The sequence below is a fragment of the Podarcis pityusensis genome (genome assembly GCF_964106645.2).
Source record: "Podarcis pityusensis genome assembly, chromosome: 2".
NCBI classification, from domain to species: Eukaryota; Metazoa; Chordata; class Lepidosauria; order Squamata; family Lacertidae; genus Podarcis; species Podarcis pityusensis.
Window position 1 is genome coordinate 49,235,943 of NC_138029.1, and position 16,434 is coordinate 49,252,376.

The following is a 16,434-nucleotide window of genomic DNA, read 5'->3' on the forward strand; positions in this document are numbered from 1 at the left end:
CACCTACAATAACCTCAATATTTTATACTTTGGTTTACAGATTTTAAATTATTAAAAAGTTTTTTTATCTATTATAAGATATAGATTAGCCTTTTCCTGAAATATTTCATGAAATTTCTGTTCTGTAATATTCATATGGAATTGATTTCTAATAATATATTGCCTATGCTGAAAATACAAGAAATGAGGAATAGTTCTGTTTGTTTTGCTGTGCTTGTTTTATCACTTCTGTCATCCTTCTAAAAAGGTTAACTTGGAAGAGAATGCAACCAATTCCACAGAAGAGTCTCTTGGCAGTAGCAGAATTTCTTAGATGCTGGGTGTGTGTATCAGTCATAGTATATGAGGTACCATATGCAGCCTTATTCATAAACAGTAGGGTTTCTTTATAATGCTGCAAAGTAGCCCGAGATTGGTAATTTCAGAAAAGCTGAAGCTTTTGAAGTAGCCAGACCTACATATCTTTTTCTGCAGGTGCACCATAATACTATGGCCATTTTCTAGTAAATAAGCCCCACTACAGTCAACAGGGCTTAAGTCCCAGGAAGTTCCAACATTAAAAAAAAAAAAAAATCTGGAATCTGTTCCATTCACCATCAAGTATGTATTATTGCTTTGAAACCAAATGAAACACCAGCAGGCCTGCTAGTGACTTTCTCTGACATTTTCCTAGTAGATTTGAACATAAACTTAGCCATGCTTTGCCTTCTTTTACTACTGACAGCAATTTAAAGTACGTAATTGTATTGAAGTTGTTGAGTGTTTCCCAGGCTAACACTGGCATAGATGTATTACAAAAAGAACCCCAACCTCACTATACTTACATGGAGATTAAATCTATTTCCTATCAAACATAAAAAGCACAATATTACTATATGTATTTGCAAATTGCTCTTACAAGAACTGTCTTTTCAGCTCTAAGCCAGTTGCTTAAAACTAGAAATAGGAAGAAAAACATAAGCCAGTTTCCTCCAAGAAAATGCACTTCATGATAAGGACAGTAATGTGATAGAAGCAGATAGAGCTGTTATTAATGGCTTAACTGTCATGCATTGTTACCCACACTGTCCTAAAGAAAAATATTATTGGTGTCATTCACATGGGCCTTATACCATATGCACTGGTATCAAACTGATAGTGCCACAAATGCATTAGCTGGATCCAGTTCTACATGTTCATGAGATGTTTTCCTATCCTCTTTCATGTCAGCAACTTAGTTATTGTTGTTGCTTTCAGATCAGATCTGGTCCTGAAGTAAAAGCTAGAAGAACATGAACTGGTATGATTGATTGTATTCAAGAACAGCCTATGTGCAGGTGATATTTATTGCCCTTATGATACATGTTGCTCTGGAGGTCCTTCCAGTTGCATAAATAGCAGCTTGCCCATTTGCCTGCCTCACGGGAAAGTAGCTTATCAGCTGCAAGCATTGAAAATATTTTATATACTGTATTAAACTACTTAAAATACTTACATTCTTTTTAATTTCTTGTACTGCGAGAAAGCTCCAGGAGGAATGTTTTTGATAGAATTCTGCTCCAAGCGGCTACAAAGAGAATTAAACACATTAATGCCAAAAAGGCAAAGCCACAGGATAAATCTTTAGTATTAATTTTTAAATATACCTGACACTTAAAACCACAAAAAACAAAACAAATATTTAAATGCTATTAAAACTTCTCAAGATTCTAGGCAAAAACAAAGCAGACATCATCATCATCATCATCATCATGTGTTCTAAAGATGGGGGTGTGGGAGGAGTAGACTATCCCATAAGCTTTCTATAAATAGTAATATGAGTTCATTGTCAATATTACTTTCCCTGTTCTTATTACCAACAGAAGTCTAGCCAGATGTTAAAAACAAATCCAGGAAAAGTCCAGAATGGCTCTGAGCTTTTAGCACAAACAAGAATTGTCTTTAATGTAGTCTACAACCATTTATAAACTATTTCAAATAGTTTATGTACAGTGAACTGTGTGAAGAGATGCCCTTGAAGGTACTTTCCAGTCTTACAATTCAATGATTTGTTTTATTCTGCCAAGAAACAGCTACTTTGCCCTTTGGGAGCTTTATTTTTAAGGCTTCAACAACTGTTCAGGTCAAAGGACAAGAGCAATTTCCTTCACTCTCTCTAATAAAACAGCAAAGCCTGAAGAGAGTGCAGAGCAGCCTGATGGATTCAAAGATATTTCTCTGAACATTAAGAGCAAGTCCGTGTATGCTCTGGCTTAGACCAGACACTCAACAAAATGGCTGAAAACAGCAAGGAAAAAGAAAGATGCACTTAAGGTGACAAATGATCTTCTAGGGTCAAAACCCCACCTGGAATTCTGTCCTAATCAATCTCAAGGTTCAGCACTTTTTGTCATCTCCTTAGCTGGCACCTGAACACTTCACACACATGGTAAGACTGCAATGCAGGTATGTATATATAAAAAGAGTACCTAACACAGCTTTTCTAAAACCAGATCACATTACTGGGAGCAACAAAACCATATAGAGTAATACTGATTGCTGATTAAGTTAGACATTCATATCAATGTAGGTTCCAGCTGGTGGAAAAGGGGGAAATGTTACTAAGTTTGGTAATGTGAGCAGCTTACTATAATTTTCCCAGTTTGAACAACATCTTAGCTAACAGCTATGTTACTGTGGCCTAATTGTTTGTAACACAGACAAATCATTAAACCGGACAGAAAAAAGAATGAGGCATCAGTACTGATAATTTTTAGCTGTCAAGTAAGTGGAGTCTACAAATGAGAGAGCCTTGCTCTACAGTGGTGCCTCACAAGACGAAATTAATCCGTTCCGCGAGTCTCTTCGTCTTGCGGTTTTTTCGTCTTGCGAAGCACGGCTATTAGCGGCTTAGCGGCTATTAACGGCTTAGCGGCTATTAACGGCTTAGCGGCTTTAAGAAAAAGGAAACAAACTCGCAAGAACTCGCAAGACGTTTCGTCTTGCGAAGCAAGCCCATAGGGAAATTCGTCTTGCGGAACGACTCAAAAAACGCAAAACCCTTTCGTCTAGCGAGTTTTTCGTCTTGCGAGGCATTCGTCTTGCGGGGCACCACTGTATTAACAAGCAGTGCTGTGCTCTCTTTTGGAAGTGTCAGAGCTCATCCCTTCCATAGTAGGAAACTGTGAATAACCTGTAGGCCAGATTGGTAAAATAAGTAAGCAAGCTTGTCATGTTCTCTGGTTGCACCTTTCTGGGTAACATGGCTAGATGGTCTCTTTTTGGAAGACAACAGCTTCTAAAAGTACATTTTAGAGAAAGTAGGGGATGAAATTAAATACATGTTTTCAGTACATTATGTACTGTAATTGATGCAACAAGGAAGGCAAAGCAGGATCAAAGGGATAGTCTGCTCCAAGGATTTAGCAGAAGACACAAATGTGCATGTATGGATAAGTGGACATGCCACAGTGCCTGATGTGATGATATCAGTGTATTTGGCCTTGCTGAAGCATTTCCAGAGCAGAAACCTAATTGCTCATTGTGCAATGCCAGGATGTATTAGGCTCATTATCTCTTCAGCCTGAAGTTGAATAGAAGAAGAAGAAGAAGAGAAGAGTTTGGATTTGATATCCCGCCTTTCACTCCCCTTCAGGAGTCTCAAAGCAGCTAACATTCTCCTTTCACTTCCTCCCCCACAACAAACACTCTGTGAGGTGAGTGGGGCTGAGAGACTTCAAAGAAGTATGACTGGCCCAAGGTCACCCAGCAGCTGCATGTGGAGGAGCGGAGACGCGAACCCGGTTCCCCAGATTACGAGACTACTGCTCTTAACCACTACACCACACTGGCTCTAGAGTAGCACACTGGCTCTAGAGTGGCTATAGAGTAGCATCCACTCTCTTGCATGCAGCAGGGGCCAGGAGTGATTCAGACACGCACTGTCAACACTTGAGGATTGCAGCATATGTTAATGACTTCCATCACTGAATGGGCTATCATATATCAACCACTGTGGAAAGAACAAAAGTTTTCCATTGGAAAGCACTGTGTTTGAATTTGTGATCTCAAATGATAACAAATCACCTGTGGTCAATTAAAGCAGAATGTTGGTAAATGGAGTCCACACATGTACCTTTAAGTCATTATATGATAAGGCATCAAGTAATGTGCATGAGTGTGAACTGGCACAGAGAGAGAAGGCAGGAACCATCACTATAATGTCTGTTCTACCCCTGCTAGCTCACCTTCTGACACCAAACATTCCCATTTTAGTATGTATTAACTATATTTGCCACCTATTGGTGCATCGCTTCTGGTAGCAGCAGAGAGTAAGGTGGTAATTTCCCCAATGTGGCAGAAAAAAAATTAAACAGTTAGAACATGGTGGAGAGAGAATTAAGAGCCAGGAAATGAGTCTGATCCAGCCAACCATGCTACTAGTGAGCAAGTAAAATTATTGGTAACCATAAATAAATTATGTTAGAGGGAAAGTGTACAGAAGGGGTTGGCTACCACTGCTGGGAAGAAAAGAAAATTGATTGGTTACTGATATCCCTATAATCCCCCTTACCCCAAAGAACAAGTAGAAAATTTAAAAATAAATGATTACTGAGACAAATGTGGAGGATGTGGTGGGTTGAATGAAGGCAATGTGAGCGAAATATATAATGTGCAGGAGACAATAGCTGTCATTGTGTACCTTTTCATAAAGCAAAGTGTTCAGGCTTGCTGCAGAATCCCATTGCCCCAGAGAATCAGCAGTTTTCCCAAGGCAAGTGATTTATGTGAGCCACAATGTCAGGTATATCGCTGGAACCATGCCAAGTGTGCCTTTCTTCCAGTTCTGCATTGATGTCTTTATCAAGTAGTAAATGACTACATGGCAACCTACCACGCCTTCGAATACTGTCATATTTCAATATTTAAATTTAAATATGTTTATTAAATTGAAGGCAGGAAATCAATTACAACTTACACAGTTGTAAAATTGTACAGCCTATTAGTAGCTTGATGTAGGCACAGTAAATCCGCTCCTGTCCTAACTTTGAGGGCTCTCTGGCAAGCTCCAAGTTACTAGCTGTCTTTCCAGAACTGTGAAAATGGGACCAGGCAGGTGGAAATATATTTGAGCATATCTGATCCTCACTATCACTATGCACAGATTGAGATACTAATATATTTCCTTCCCCAGCCATGTGGGAGGATAGAAGACCAACTAACCAAGTAAGTTAATAATGGCATCACATAATTATGTCCACATAGGAAAACACAATCCACAAAAGGCATGAGACTGCAGCACTCTAAAATAAAGTTGCACTTTCTAAAGGTGAGTTCAAATGATTTTTTTTTTGAAAGGACATATTACTGCACAATGAAATGTTCCTATTGCTATTCATTAGATCCCCCCCCATGACAACAACAAAAAATACTCCCAGCAGATGAAATGTAGATGCATACACATTAAATGCAACAATAGTCATATTTGATTTCGATGAAATTCAATTTCAGCATTTGGTAGTACAGCTGCAGCATATCATTCTATCTGTAAGGCAGATCTCAACGTTTTTTCGATGTTCCCATCATTTAGTCATATGCAGAAACAGTAAGGCACATGTTACTAAAAATCCAACCCCAGACCCCTATTCTCTAAGTCTTAGGCAGAAAGTACTTGAGTGACGTTTTTTAAAAACAGAGGTTTCACATACATTATGATAAACCAAAATTTGCTCTTTTGTGAAAGTAAAATAATTGAACTTTGGAGCCTTGGGGTATTGCCATGAATGCCAAGTTCTTCAATTTGCAGCACAAATTCATGAATATTTCTAAACTTCTATCTACATGCTATAGAGTCATATAATCATAGAACTGAAGAGTTAGAAGGGACCCTAAGGGTCATTTAGTCCAACCCCCTTCTATGCAGGAATCTCAACTAAAGCATCCATGACAGATGGCCATTCAACATCTGCTTAAAAACTTCCAAGGAAGGAGAGTCTACCACCTTCCATTCCACTGCAAAGCAGCTCTTAGTGTCAGAAAGTTATTCCTGATGTTTAGTCAGAATCTCCTTTCTGTTAACTTGAAACCATTGGTTTGGGTCCTAGTCTCTGAGCAGGAGAAAACAAGCTTGCTCCATCCTCCATGTGACAGCCCTTCAGATATTTGAAAATGGTTATCATATCTCCTCTCAGTCTCCTCTTATCCAAACATACCCTGTTCCCTCAACCATTCCTCATAAGGCTTGGTTTCCAGACCCTTGATCATCTTGGTCATCCTCCTCTGCACAACTTCTCAATATCCAGCTTAAATTGTGGCACACAGTAGTTTAGGTATAGTCTGACAGAACAGAGCAGTACTATGACTTCCCTTGATTGGGACACAATAGTTATATCAATGAAGCCTAGAATAGCATTAGCTTTTTTTGCTGCTGCATCACACTTGTTGACTCATGTTAAACTTGCAATAGATCATTTTCACATGGACTGCTGGCAAGTCACGTGTCCCCTATCTTATATTTGTGCAGCGGGGTTTTCCTGCCTAAGTACAAAACTTTGCATTAGTACCTATTGAAATTCATTTTGTTAGTTTTGGCCCAGTTCTCTAATCTCTTAAGGTCATCTTGAATCCCAAAATAAGACTGGTGATTGGGAGTCTATTCCAAATTCTAGGCACCACAACCAGAAATATTTCCGATGTCCACTCATTGTAAATTCCATAACAGAGGGGCAAGGGGAAGAGTTTCAAAGGATGAGCAATGCTGGATTCATTTACAGTGAGACATACGGGTATAGGGCAGCATACTACTACTACTACTACTACTAATAATAATAATAATGGCTTGCATCAAATAATATTGTCTTGTTACGATGACATCCTCTTCTTCACTTCTCCTTGCATGCCCTCTATGCCCTCTCCAAATCTGTTCTGAGGTTCCCTCTATCATCTGGAACAGATCTGAGAAGAGTGTGGGGGACACATGAGGCGCTGATGGGGAGAGACAGTTCTGTTGCAGAGGCAGACATTCTGCATTAATGGATAACTTCATTGAATAGAACCTGTTCTTTGTAAGTTTATTGGAGATTGCTAGTGTAAATGATCATTGTTTCTCAGTTAATGTCACAATATTAGTACAGGGTGAAAAGATTTGGAATTTGCAAATTCCAAAGGCCTCATATTCTTACGCATCCTGGTGCATACTGAAAAACCACATATTATGCATAAAAGCAACTTTTACAATAGAAGTTCAGATTGGAATATTAATCCCACTTAATCATCCATTTAACACAATGGACTTCTGAATAGGATTGCACTGTAAATTTCGGAATATCCACTGCCATAAACTGATGGTAAAAAATAAAATAAATCAAAAGCAAGCTCCATGTGAGTTTTCTATCTTTGGCTGGAATAGAGTAGAGAGAGCCAAAGTGGCACTTACATTTCTACAATACTCTCCGGAAGGTTGGCTGGGATTTCTGTTAAGCCCTTTCCTCGACAGTCCACAATATTGTTGCTACAAGTGCAAGCAGATGGGCAGCTGATGGAATTGGCATTGCAGGATGGAGGTTCAGCATGTGAACCTGGGAAAGAAAAGGAATCAATATCAGTATTTTAAAATGTGGTGTTGTGATAATCTGCCATTTATATCAGTGTAAAACAAAGCTTACTTGCCACATTGTTTAATATGATGACAACAAGAACAACATCATCAGAGAGATACTTGAAGATGTACCTCTTTGCCCTGGCCTTTAATACCTGAGATGTGTGTTTTCAGAACCTACCCTATCTTCATTCAATTGACTTTATTGTGTCTTTCCTAAAGGAGCCTGAGAATTAAACTTTTTTAAGAGTGCTGGGGACTGTAGTCTGTGGGAATAAACTAAAGTTCCTAGCAATCTGCTTTACATGTATGGTGTGCTTGCAGCCAAAAAAAGTTGTAAACTTTCTTCACCACAGTGTAGTTCTGAAAATGTAGGATATTGTTTCCCCTTTTAAAAACCAATCATTTATGCTACTCAACAAACAAAAATGCAAGGAGACTGTCCCAAGTCTTCCTAACTAGGGAGTGGAGGGAACCTTAGCAGGGGAACCCACACCTATTACCCTTTTACATTAAAAATAAGAAAGTACCCAAGTGAGTTACATCGTCTATGATTAACTAAACACTTTAGACAATGTTCTCTTACAGAGGTTCAAAGTTATCCAGAGCTAAGAACACTAAAAGTGGCCTAAAAACTACTATTCTATCAATCAATAAAAAACTGATATTTCAAGTTTAAATGTCTGTTCAACTTCTCCCAGATGCTACCTATGTTTAAGTATCATATCTAACCAGCAACCAAAACAGGTAAGTTGGGAGACTTGAAGAAAGGTTACATGTTCCAAAGTTTCATAATTATAATACCTAGGGGCAAAATGCAGACTTCTTCCTTCAGTCAGTCAGTCAGTCAGTCAGTCAGACAGTCAATCAGTCAGAATGCACATACAAGCTTACTGTGTGTTAAATTAAACTCTAGCATTACATATACACTTGCTTATTCATTCCATTTGTATGCTAGTCAGATATAGCGCTCAGAAGGCATTCCCCTGAGAAAAGGCATCCCATTATTTGTTAATTACTCTTTCGCATTAATATGATATGAGACCACAACTGAAAAAAGACAATTTAAGTACAGAATTGTTAACACAGACCAGCAGTTCAGAAAGGACTCTGAACAAATCATAGTGATTTAAAATATATTACACAGTTTACTTGGGACATGGCTGAACTGGAACTAGCAAGGAGTGGCATTTAAATAGGAGCAACATTAGAATCATTTATTGAGTGCTTAATATGAACATCAGTAGAAAACAACAGAAAAAAGCAAAATGATAAATTTATACTACCTGAGCAGACGTATTCTTTTTTCTGAACATCAGCAACATTAAATCCTCTCAGATGAACAGGTGCCATGCAGAACGTGAACTGCCCAACTGATCGCCTCTGACGCAGCCAATCAGAAAGCCAAGCCAAGTGGCAGTCACAGTATAAATAATTGGAATGAAGCCGTCTAGAATGCATAGAAAAAGATTCACATCAGATCTGCAGTCTTCAAAAATGGAGGCATAATAAAACAATCTAGTCTCTTGCATAGTCTTATCGCAAGCACTGATTTTGAAGCTCAACTGCGGTACACTGTCATATAATAATGTTTGTGTATTCAATGCACTGAAACTTCACAGGTTTTCAGTGATATAATGATGCTGCCATTTGGTAAATTAAGGGTGCGATCCTATACACACTTAATTGGATGAAGTCCTAGTGAATGCAATGGTACTTCTGAGTAAATAAGCCATAGGGCTTAAAAACAAACTAAAATAATGGTTTAAAAAGTGAAGCAAATACCAGATGAAACAACCAACAATGTATTTTAGATAGTAATGTTGTAACAAACCCTTTTTTTTTTTTTACACTAGATTGTGAAATTTGTAGCGGATAGAAGAATTCAATATGTTGGGGAAAGTCATCTCAACTTCAATTTCGTACATGCAAAGAGATGCTATATACCTACATCTTAAGTTTAGCAAGAGAGGTGATGAGCGATACACTGAAATTTAGGTAATTTCTCATTAGCTTCTGAAGCTACCTTGTGTTGTATTGTCTATAAAAAAGTTCTATATTTGAAAAATGAGGTAGCCAGAATGTGGAAATAATACTTCATCCTTTATTCTATGAGTCATGACAGGAAGACATTAAAGCAAAGTCCCCATGACAATACTGTCATTTCAGTAGGACAGGGTTGGACAGAACACTCATTTTTGACAGACAAACATTACATATTGCACTGACAAAGACAAAGTGCTGCAAAACACAGTCTAGTCCATCTCTCAAATAAATTAAGAATGTGAGAGAGCCTTATGTTAAGACAGTTGCAATTGGGTTTGTGGTGGCGCCTAAGCCGACAGTCTCTAGATTTGTATGTCTGCTAGTGGCCTACAAGGCTTTTTTCTCCTTTTTCGGCTGGGAAATTTCCAGAATTCACTTACTTACTGTGTCCAGTAAAGCTTAAGTTGCCTGACCTGCAGGGCAGACTATTAAAAGCACACATATCTGTTCATCGAAGACTGGATAATTATTTGTTTTAGTGGCACAAGGAGAGAGACTAGTTTCATTCAGGCAATGTCTTTGTATAGTGAAATGACTTTTTAGAAATATTTAATGGCTGTTAACCAGTTAAATAGTTTACTAGTGTAATTATATGGTTTTTAACTAATGATAATATTTCAATACATTTGGATATTTCTAAAACTACAACAGAGGTACCTTCTTGAAGACTATGGAAGAACATTATATTCTTTTAAATATAAAATAACTTACAATTTAATCAACACACTCATGAAAATAACATCAAAAGGTAAAGAGTTTCAACAATATCAAGGTAAAGCTCTGATTTGAAAGACATGTTAGTCCCAATCCAGAGAAGGTTAGTTATGTACCACTACATTTACAGTTTAATCAACTGTTTATCTATGTAAGAATACTTAATCAATTTTACTTCACGTGCAGGCAGCAGAAATAATAGTGGTGCTTAATTATTGCAAAGTTGTGTCAGCGTCTGTACAAAGCAGTGGTGTAGTGGTAAATTCCGAAGTGCAAGTACTCCTATAGCCATGCCTTTTCTAGAATTTTCACCAATGCAGACATTATAGTTTGAATACTAAGTCAGCTTTTTTTTCACCCCTCACCCCTGCTTTGCTGAACATTCAGTCTGACGAAGAGTTCTTTCTGATGAGCTCAAAACTTGCTTACTACCTTGTGACATTTTGCAATATGTTGGTCATAATTTTTGTGTGTGAAATGTATAAAAAATAAGTAGCAATGCAACCCTTAGCCATGCAAGCTAATATAACCTAATTTACTTTACTTAGCTTTGGTGGGCTTATCTCCGAGAAATGCTTTGTTTATTTAACATACAGAATATGGTCTAATAGTGCCCCAAGAGTTGACATTAGTGTTCCTCTCGTGAAATAAGTGGCTTCAGTTCACCCGTGCCTGTCTTTGCTCCACCACATCACTGATACAAACACACAATTGTATTCTCACTTACCTGGGAGTGAGCCCCACTGAATGTGATGGGGCTTACTTCTGGGCAGACATGCAGTGTTGCACTGCAAGTCTGCTGACTTGATAAGATAATATTCTGTTATTGGCATTCAGACATATGAAATAACTGATGTAATATTATATTCCCTAAAAAAGGCATGGTCAAACTCAGCCCTCCAGATGTTTTGGGACTACAATTCACATCATCCCTGACCACTGGTCCTGTTAGCTAGGGATGATGGGAGTTGTAGGTCAACAACATCTAGAGGGCCAAGTTTGGCCATACCTTCCCTAAACAATTATATCCTCTAAGAAATTGCTTCAGAGAGTCAGTGTTTTGGGAAGTACACAGGACTGAAATGATTCATCATAAAGGAATAACCATCTTCCTCCTCTTCGATCGACCAGACTTAAAGATGTATAAAAGTGCTCCTCTCCCCTTTTACTCCTTTCAGTGACCAAAGTGACTCAAGTTTTGAACTGCAAATACATTATTATTTGTGCTAAAATTGTGCAACGTACAGTGTGCATTCTGGAGAGCAGTCCATGTGGGGGAGGATCTATCAAGCCTTAACCATGTGCCTTTGATAAATAAATAGGTAATTTAAGAGGCCTCTATTACAAGTGTGAATTGTTGCAAAGTCTTTTTAGTCTGCCTTTAATCTATATGAAAACACAGACAAATATATGTGTAACCATTCATTCATTGGTTACAGCAAGAAAGTCAACATTAAGAAAACAAGGCAAATGAATGCAGGGCAATATTTTGTATAAATATAGCTGTCTCATCAAAAGGGAAACAGATCAATACAAATTAATTCTTGTCAGATCTGAACAAGGATTAAAAAATAAAGTGAAGCAGGATAACAGAAAAAGAATAAACCAACAACCCATAACACAGAATTAATAGATTAACAACCACAAAAATATAATTAAGTGCTACATGTGTATTGCACAATTTCTCTTCTTTAGAAGTTGAACTCAAATTAAATATCTTTCTTACACCCTGATCTTAAAATATTAAAAATTGAAATGTCCAAAGGCAGAATAAACCTGTGACTTAATTTGATCTGTAATGTATGTAACAGATGGGGCAAAAAAAAAATAAAAAAAATAAAGTATGCAATGGCTATGGTAAACAACTATAAATTCTATGCATTTATGTGGCAGAGAGCAGCAGGTGCTCTGTTACTACATAGGCCTTGCCCCCCACAGTATTTCCTAACACATGTGCTAAGTGTAATTATATGTCTGCGATATGGATACCCCTAAATGTAGTTTATAGATGGCTCTGAGCAACTACGAGGCAGTGAATGCTTCAGCCATAATGAGAGGCCTGGATAGAAACTAGTGGGTCACTCCTATAATCAATCCAATTTGGACTAAATCATACCCATATGCTTCCCTTCATTTTTCATCAACTGTGCTGTATCAAACATGGACAAGGAAAGCTCATAATTGAAATTTTAGAAGTCTCAGAGTGGCAGAAAGCTCTTCCTGGCCATCCTAGCAAAGTAATTTCACCGCTTCAGAAAGAGCATTTCTTTATTACTGTCCCAGTGTTACCAAACAGAATAAAAAAGGAAAGTCTTCTTAAAGTGAATGTCTCTATCAGATAACACACAGCTTAATAACATGGGAAATGTGGGAGATTCATGCAGTACACTTTTACAAGTCCTATTAAATGGGCAATCTTTTCTGTATAAGCACATTGGTTGCAAGAGGACCATTAATATCCACTTGGGTTAACACATTTTTTAATAAGGAATGCTAAAAGGGGTAGAAATATTAACTAGCATGTTGAAGAACATTTCTAACAATTTTAGAAATATGAAATCATCTTTCAATAACACTCTAATACAAGGAACCTGGAAATACTATCTGTCCCCACCATGCATGCTTAAATTTATTCATCTGATGGCATTGATGTCTGCAACAAAACAGATGACAAATCAAATGAAAGATATAACCTTTCTATTATAGTCCAGCCCTTCTATTTTTCATAAAGAGCAGGGCTGCCTAGATGGCTATTGCAAATTATTTGGCAGTATACATGAACTGAAACATGCTACTTAAAATTGATGGAAGTACATTTATAGCACTCAAAAGGGGAATGAATACAAATTCTAGTTTTAAAAAGTGCCCTTTTAGTCACAACCTAAATTAAATTTCCAGAATATCATTTTGGGTTAGCATTATAAAATGTTAAATCTCAAAATTCAATATAAAAGCTTTCCTTTAAATTCCATTTATGACTTCCTTCCCCCCTTTTCCCTTTAATTACAGCAAAAGGGAATTAGTCAATATAAGTCTCCAGGGAGCTACATACAAAGCCATCTCTGAAATTAAACTAAAAGGAAAATGGCAGCAGACACTGTGGTCTGCTTATCACACAGATTGATCGATTTGAAATAACTAAGAGATGACACAAGGGTATTAGAAGGGAAATGCTCAAAAATATAAAATACTTTTTAATTAATTAATGCAAATAATAGTTCATGTGAGCATTTGTCTTTAAAAAAGGAAATATTATACATACAACTAAAAAACCACTGTTAAATTTGGCCGTCTGTCAGTATGGGCAAATAACAGTCACTTTGCTGGTATATTGGTTATCAGTGTTTTTTTCTGTGGGGGGGGGCCCGGGGGTACGCATACCCCTAAACATTTTGTGAATCTAAGTTTGGCCTCATTGAGGGGCAGTATTTCAATATGAGTAGGAAAATGAGAGTACCCCTAAACATTTTTTTTATAGTAAAAAAGCTCTGTTGGTTATAATACCAGGTCTTCTACAAATGGATCAGACTTGTACAGCTTGTGATCTACAAAACAAAAAAGTTCCTCAGCAATGAGCTGCAGCTTGCCAGGTGCTCAACAACACTTCTGGATTCTGATTTGTTTTTGTAGTCTGAGATACACAATAAAGCCTGGACATCTATTGATCCCTTGGTATATTGGCATATGTGGCCCTTAGGTTGCTTTTGACTTGGAAGGTCACAACTTTCACAAGCCTAGATTAGCTGGCTTCATAATGAAACACACCGGGAGGGAAATAGGCAAATCCTATGACTGTTGATAATATTTGACTAACCCATAAAAGAGACTTTAGCACTTTTAAAATTAAATAATAAAAGTCTTTCTTTTACAACACAGATGGGAGGCAATGGAATTGCAGATTATTTTTTTAAAAAAAATGAATTTATTCTAATTAACATAAGATGCAAAGCCTACATATGAAGTAGCCAAAAAGTAGGAGTGTTCATGACACATCATTAGCCAGTTTACTCCATTGTCTTGTAGCACACACTCATTTCAGGCTTAGTAGAGATTGACACCAAACTGATACCTTGGGCAATGACTCTGCCCTCACTACAACAAATTGAGTAACCAAGTTTTCATGTACAATGTTAGTTTCTGCTCCTGATGTGAACAGCTGCAGTGTCCTTGGCCATTTCATGCTTCAATGAAAAGGCCAGAGTGCCTTGAATTCTATATCATAGCCTATTGGGTTGTAGAGTCTCTATGTCAAGGAAAGGATATACATATGTCAGCAAGCCACTGTCACTTTGCTTTTACCTAATTTGCCAAGGTTTCAGAATATTTCAGGAGCAGTTTTCCACACTACACCAATCTCCTAAAGCAGCACAGCAGCTAAGATAGCATGCCAAGAGCCAGGAAATCCTAGGTTCAAAGGCTGTATTGGTAGTAGCTTTAGGCAAACCACTCTTGTTGCTTCAGTCTTCCATCTAGGTCACATAAATAATATCTTCTAGCATTGTTATGAAGTTTATTGAAATAAGCGCTCTTTGAACAGTGCCATTCTATACCCGTGGAATCAGTATGCCCAACTGATTTAGTCACAGGCATGCCTATATAGGACTACACCTTAAATGCTGCTTTTGTTGTTAGTATTAGTACTATGCTATACAACTCTGCCCTAGGATTGCTCAAGGTTTCTGCACAGTCTCTCTTGCTGCAATCTCATCCAAGAAATAACTCTCAACCCAGACCCCCTAACTTTCAGGAATGGGTGCCTTATGTATCAAGCTGTACAAGCTTATGGCCTGCACTTTCTTGGCCTGGAATCTCTGCTTCTGTTGCAACTGGAAATGCTAAATAAAGACTGGCCATGAAAACATCATGGTAGCCCTGCTCTTGGTCTCCCCACCAACATCAGCCCACTTCCAGTTATGGCTTCTTCCACATATTTCAATAAAAGAAAAACAAGAACACAGCACTCTTTTTCAGATTAGCCCATTATATTTAATTTATTTAATATGTGCTAAATATCAAATAAAAAAAAATACTGAAATGCTGTGTGTGCTAATTCAAGTGACATGCATTTCAGAATGGAATACTTACAGGGTCCTGATCTTTGGCATATGGTTGAAGCTGGTGAGAGGAATGCGGGTGATGTTGTTGTTGTTGAGGGTACTATAGAGAAAAGAAAAGAAGCACAATCATTTACATTAGTTTGAAAATGCTATTTACAAAACTAATTACAATTGGTTTGAAAAAAATAGCACAGAAACAATTTCAACATAGTTAAAAAGGTGTTTCTATTGCAAATATGAATAAGTGTATCCGCACAGACACACAATTCTAACTCATATTAGTAAGGTAAAAAAAAAAAAAAAAAGCACAACACTAATTTAGATTGAAATTAAAACCTTCTGTTGATATCCTCCACTGTGGCCGTTTGAAAGTATGGAGTTGGATGTAATGCTTATTTGGCTTCTTAACAAATAATTGTATAGGAAAAATATATAGTTTCCGGAAGGAGCAACTCTATATACAGTGTGCACAGCCTACCAAAGCATGCCTGAATTGTTATCACACAGAAGGGGTGCATAGTGGAGAAAGGGTGGCTAATAGTATTGCCATAGCAAGTAGAAGAGTGTCATCTCATTGCTTCTAGGTCAAGCTGTTATGGGTTTAGGACTAATGGGATTTTACTTTCCACATGAAATTCTACTTCTGTGATGGGTGGATTTTTATAGAGAAAAGGTAGGAGAGCTTTGCATGGTGAACATGAACGAAGGTGGGGAAATTGTTTGGCAGAGCTTATGGTACCCCACACTATTCAAATGTATACCTGTACAGCTGTGTCTGATGTGAAAATATAACCACATAATGGGTTTTACCTACCTAGCCACTATAGCTCATATGTACATGCAAATCTATTATTTGGTTTTCTATATCACTGCAAATTGTTCACTTAATTAAAATGTATAATTTTACTGAAGGAGCGCCTCCACCCCCATCGTTCTGCCCGGACGCTGAGGTCCAGTGCCGAGGGCCTTCTGGCGGTTCCCTCATTGCAAGAAGCAAAGCTACAGGGAACCAGGCAGAGGGCCTTCTCGGTAGTGGCGCCCGCCCTGTGGAACGCCCTCCCA

General features: G+C 37.8%; 1 protein-coding gene across 2 annotated transcripts in view; it reads right to left on the minus strand.

Annotated features, from left to right (window-relative positions):
• Window positions 1-16,434, minus strand: part of SLIT3 (slit guidance ligand 3) — a 415,965-nt gene that overhangs the window by 141,038 nt on the left and 258,493 nt on the right. For both annotated transcript variants that reach the window (XM_080995211.1, XM_080995210.1), the window contains exons 7-10: window positions 15,401-15,472; window positions 8,842-9,005; window positions 7,394-7,535; window positions 1,475-1,546 (exon numbers count right to left, since the gene is read on the minus strand). In XM_080995211.1, coding sequence (XP_080851337.1) covers window positions 1,475-1,546; window positions 7,394-7,535; window positions 8,842-9,005; window positions 15,401-15,472 — 450 coding nt within the window. The remainder of the gene's footprint in view (window positions 1-1,474; window positions 1,547-7,393; window positions 7,536-8,841; window positions 9,006-15,400; window positions 15,473-16,434) is intronic.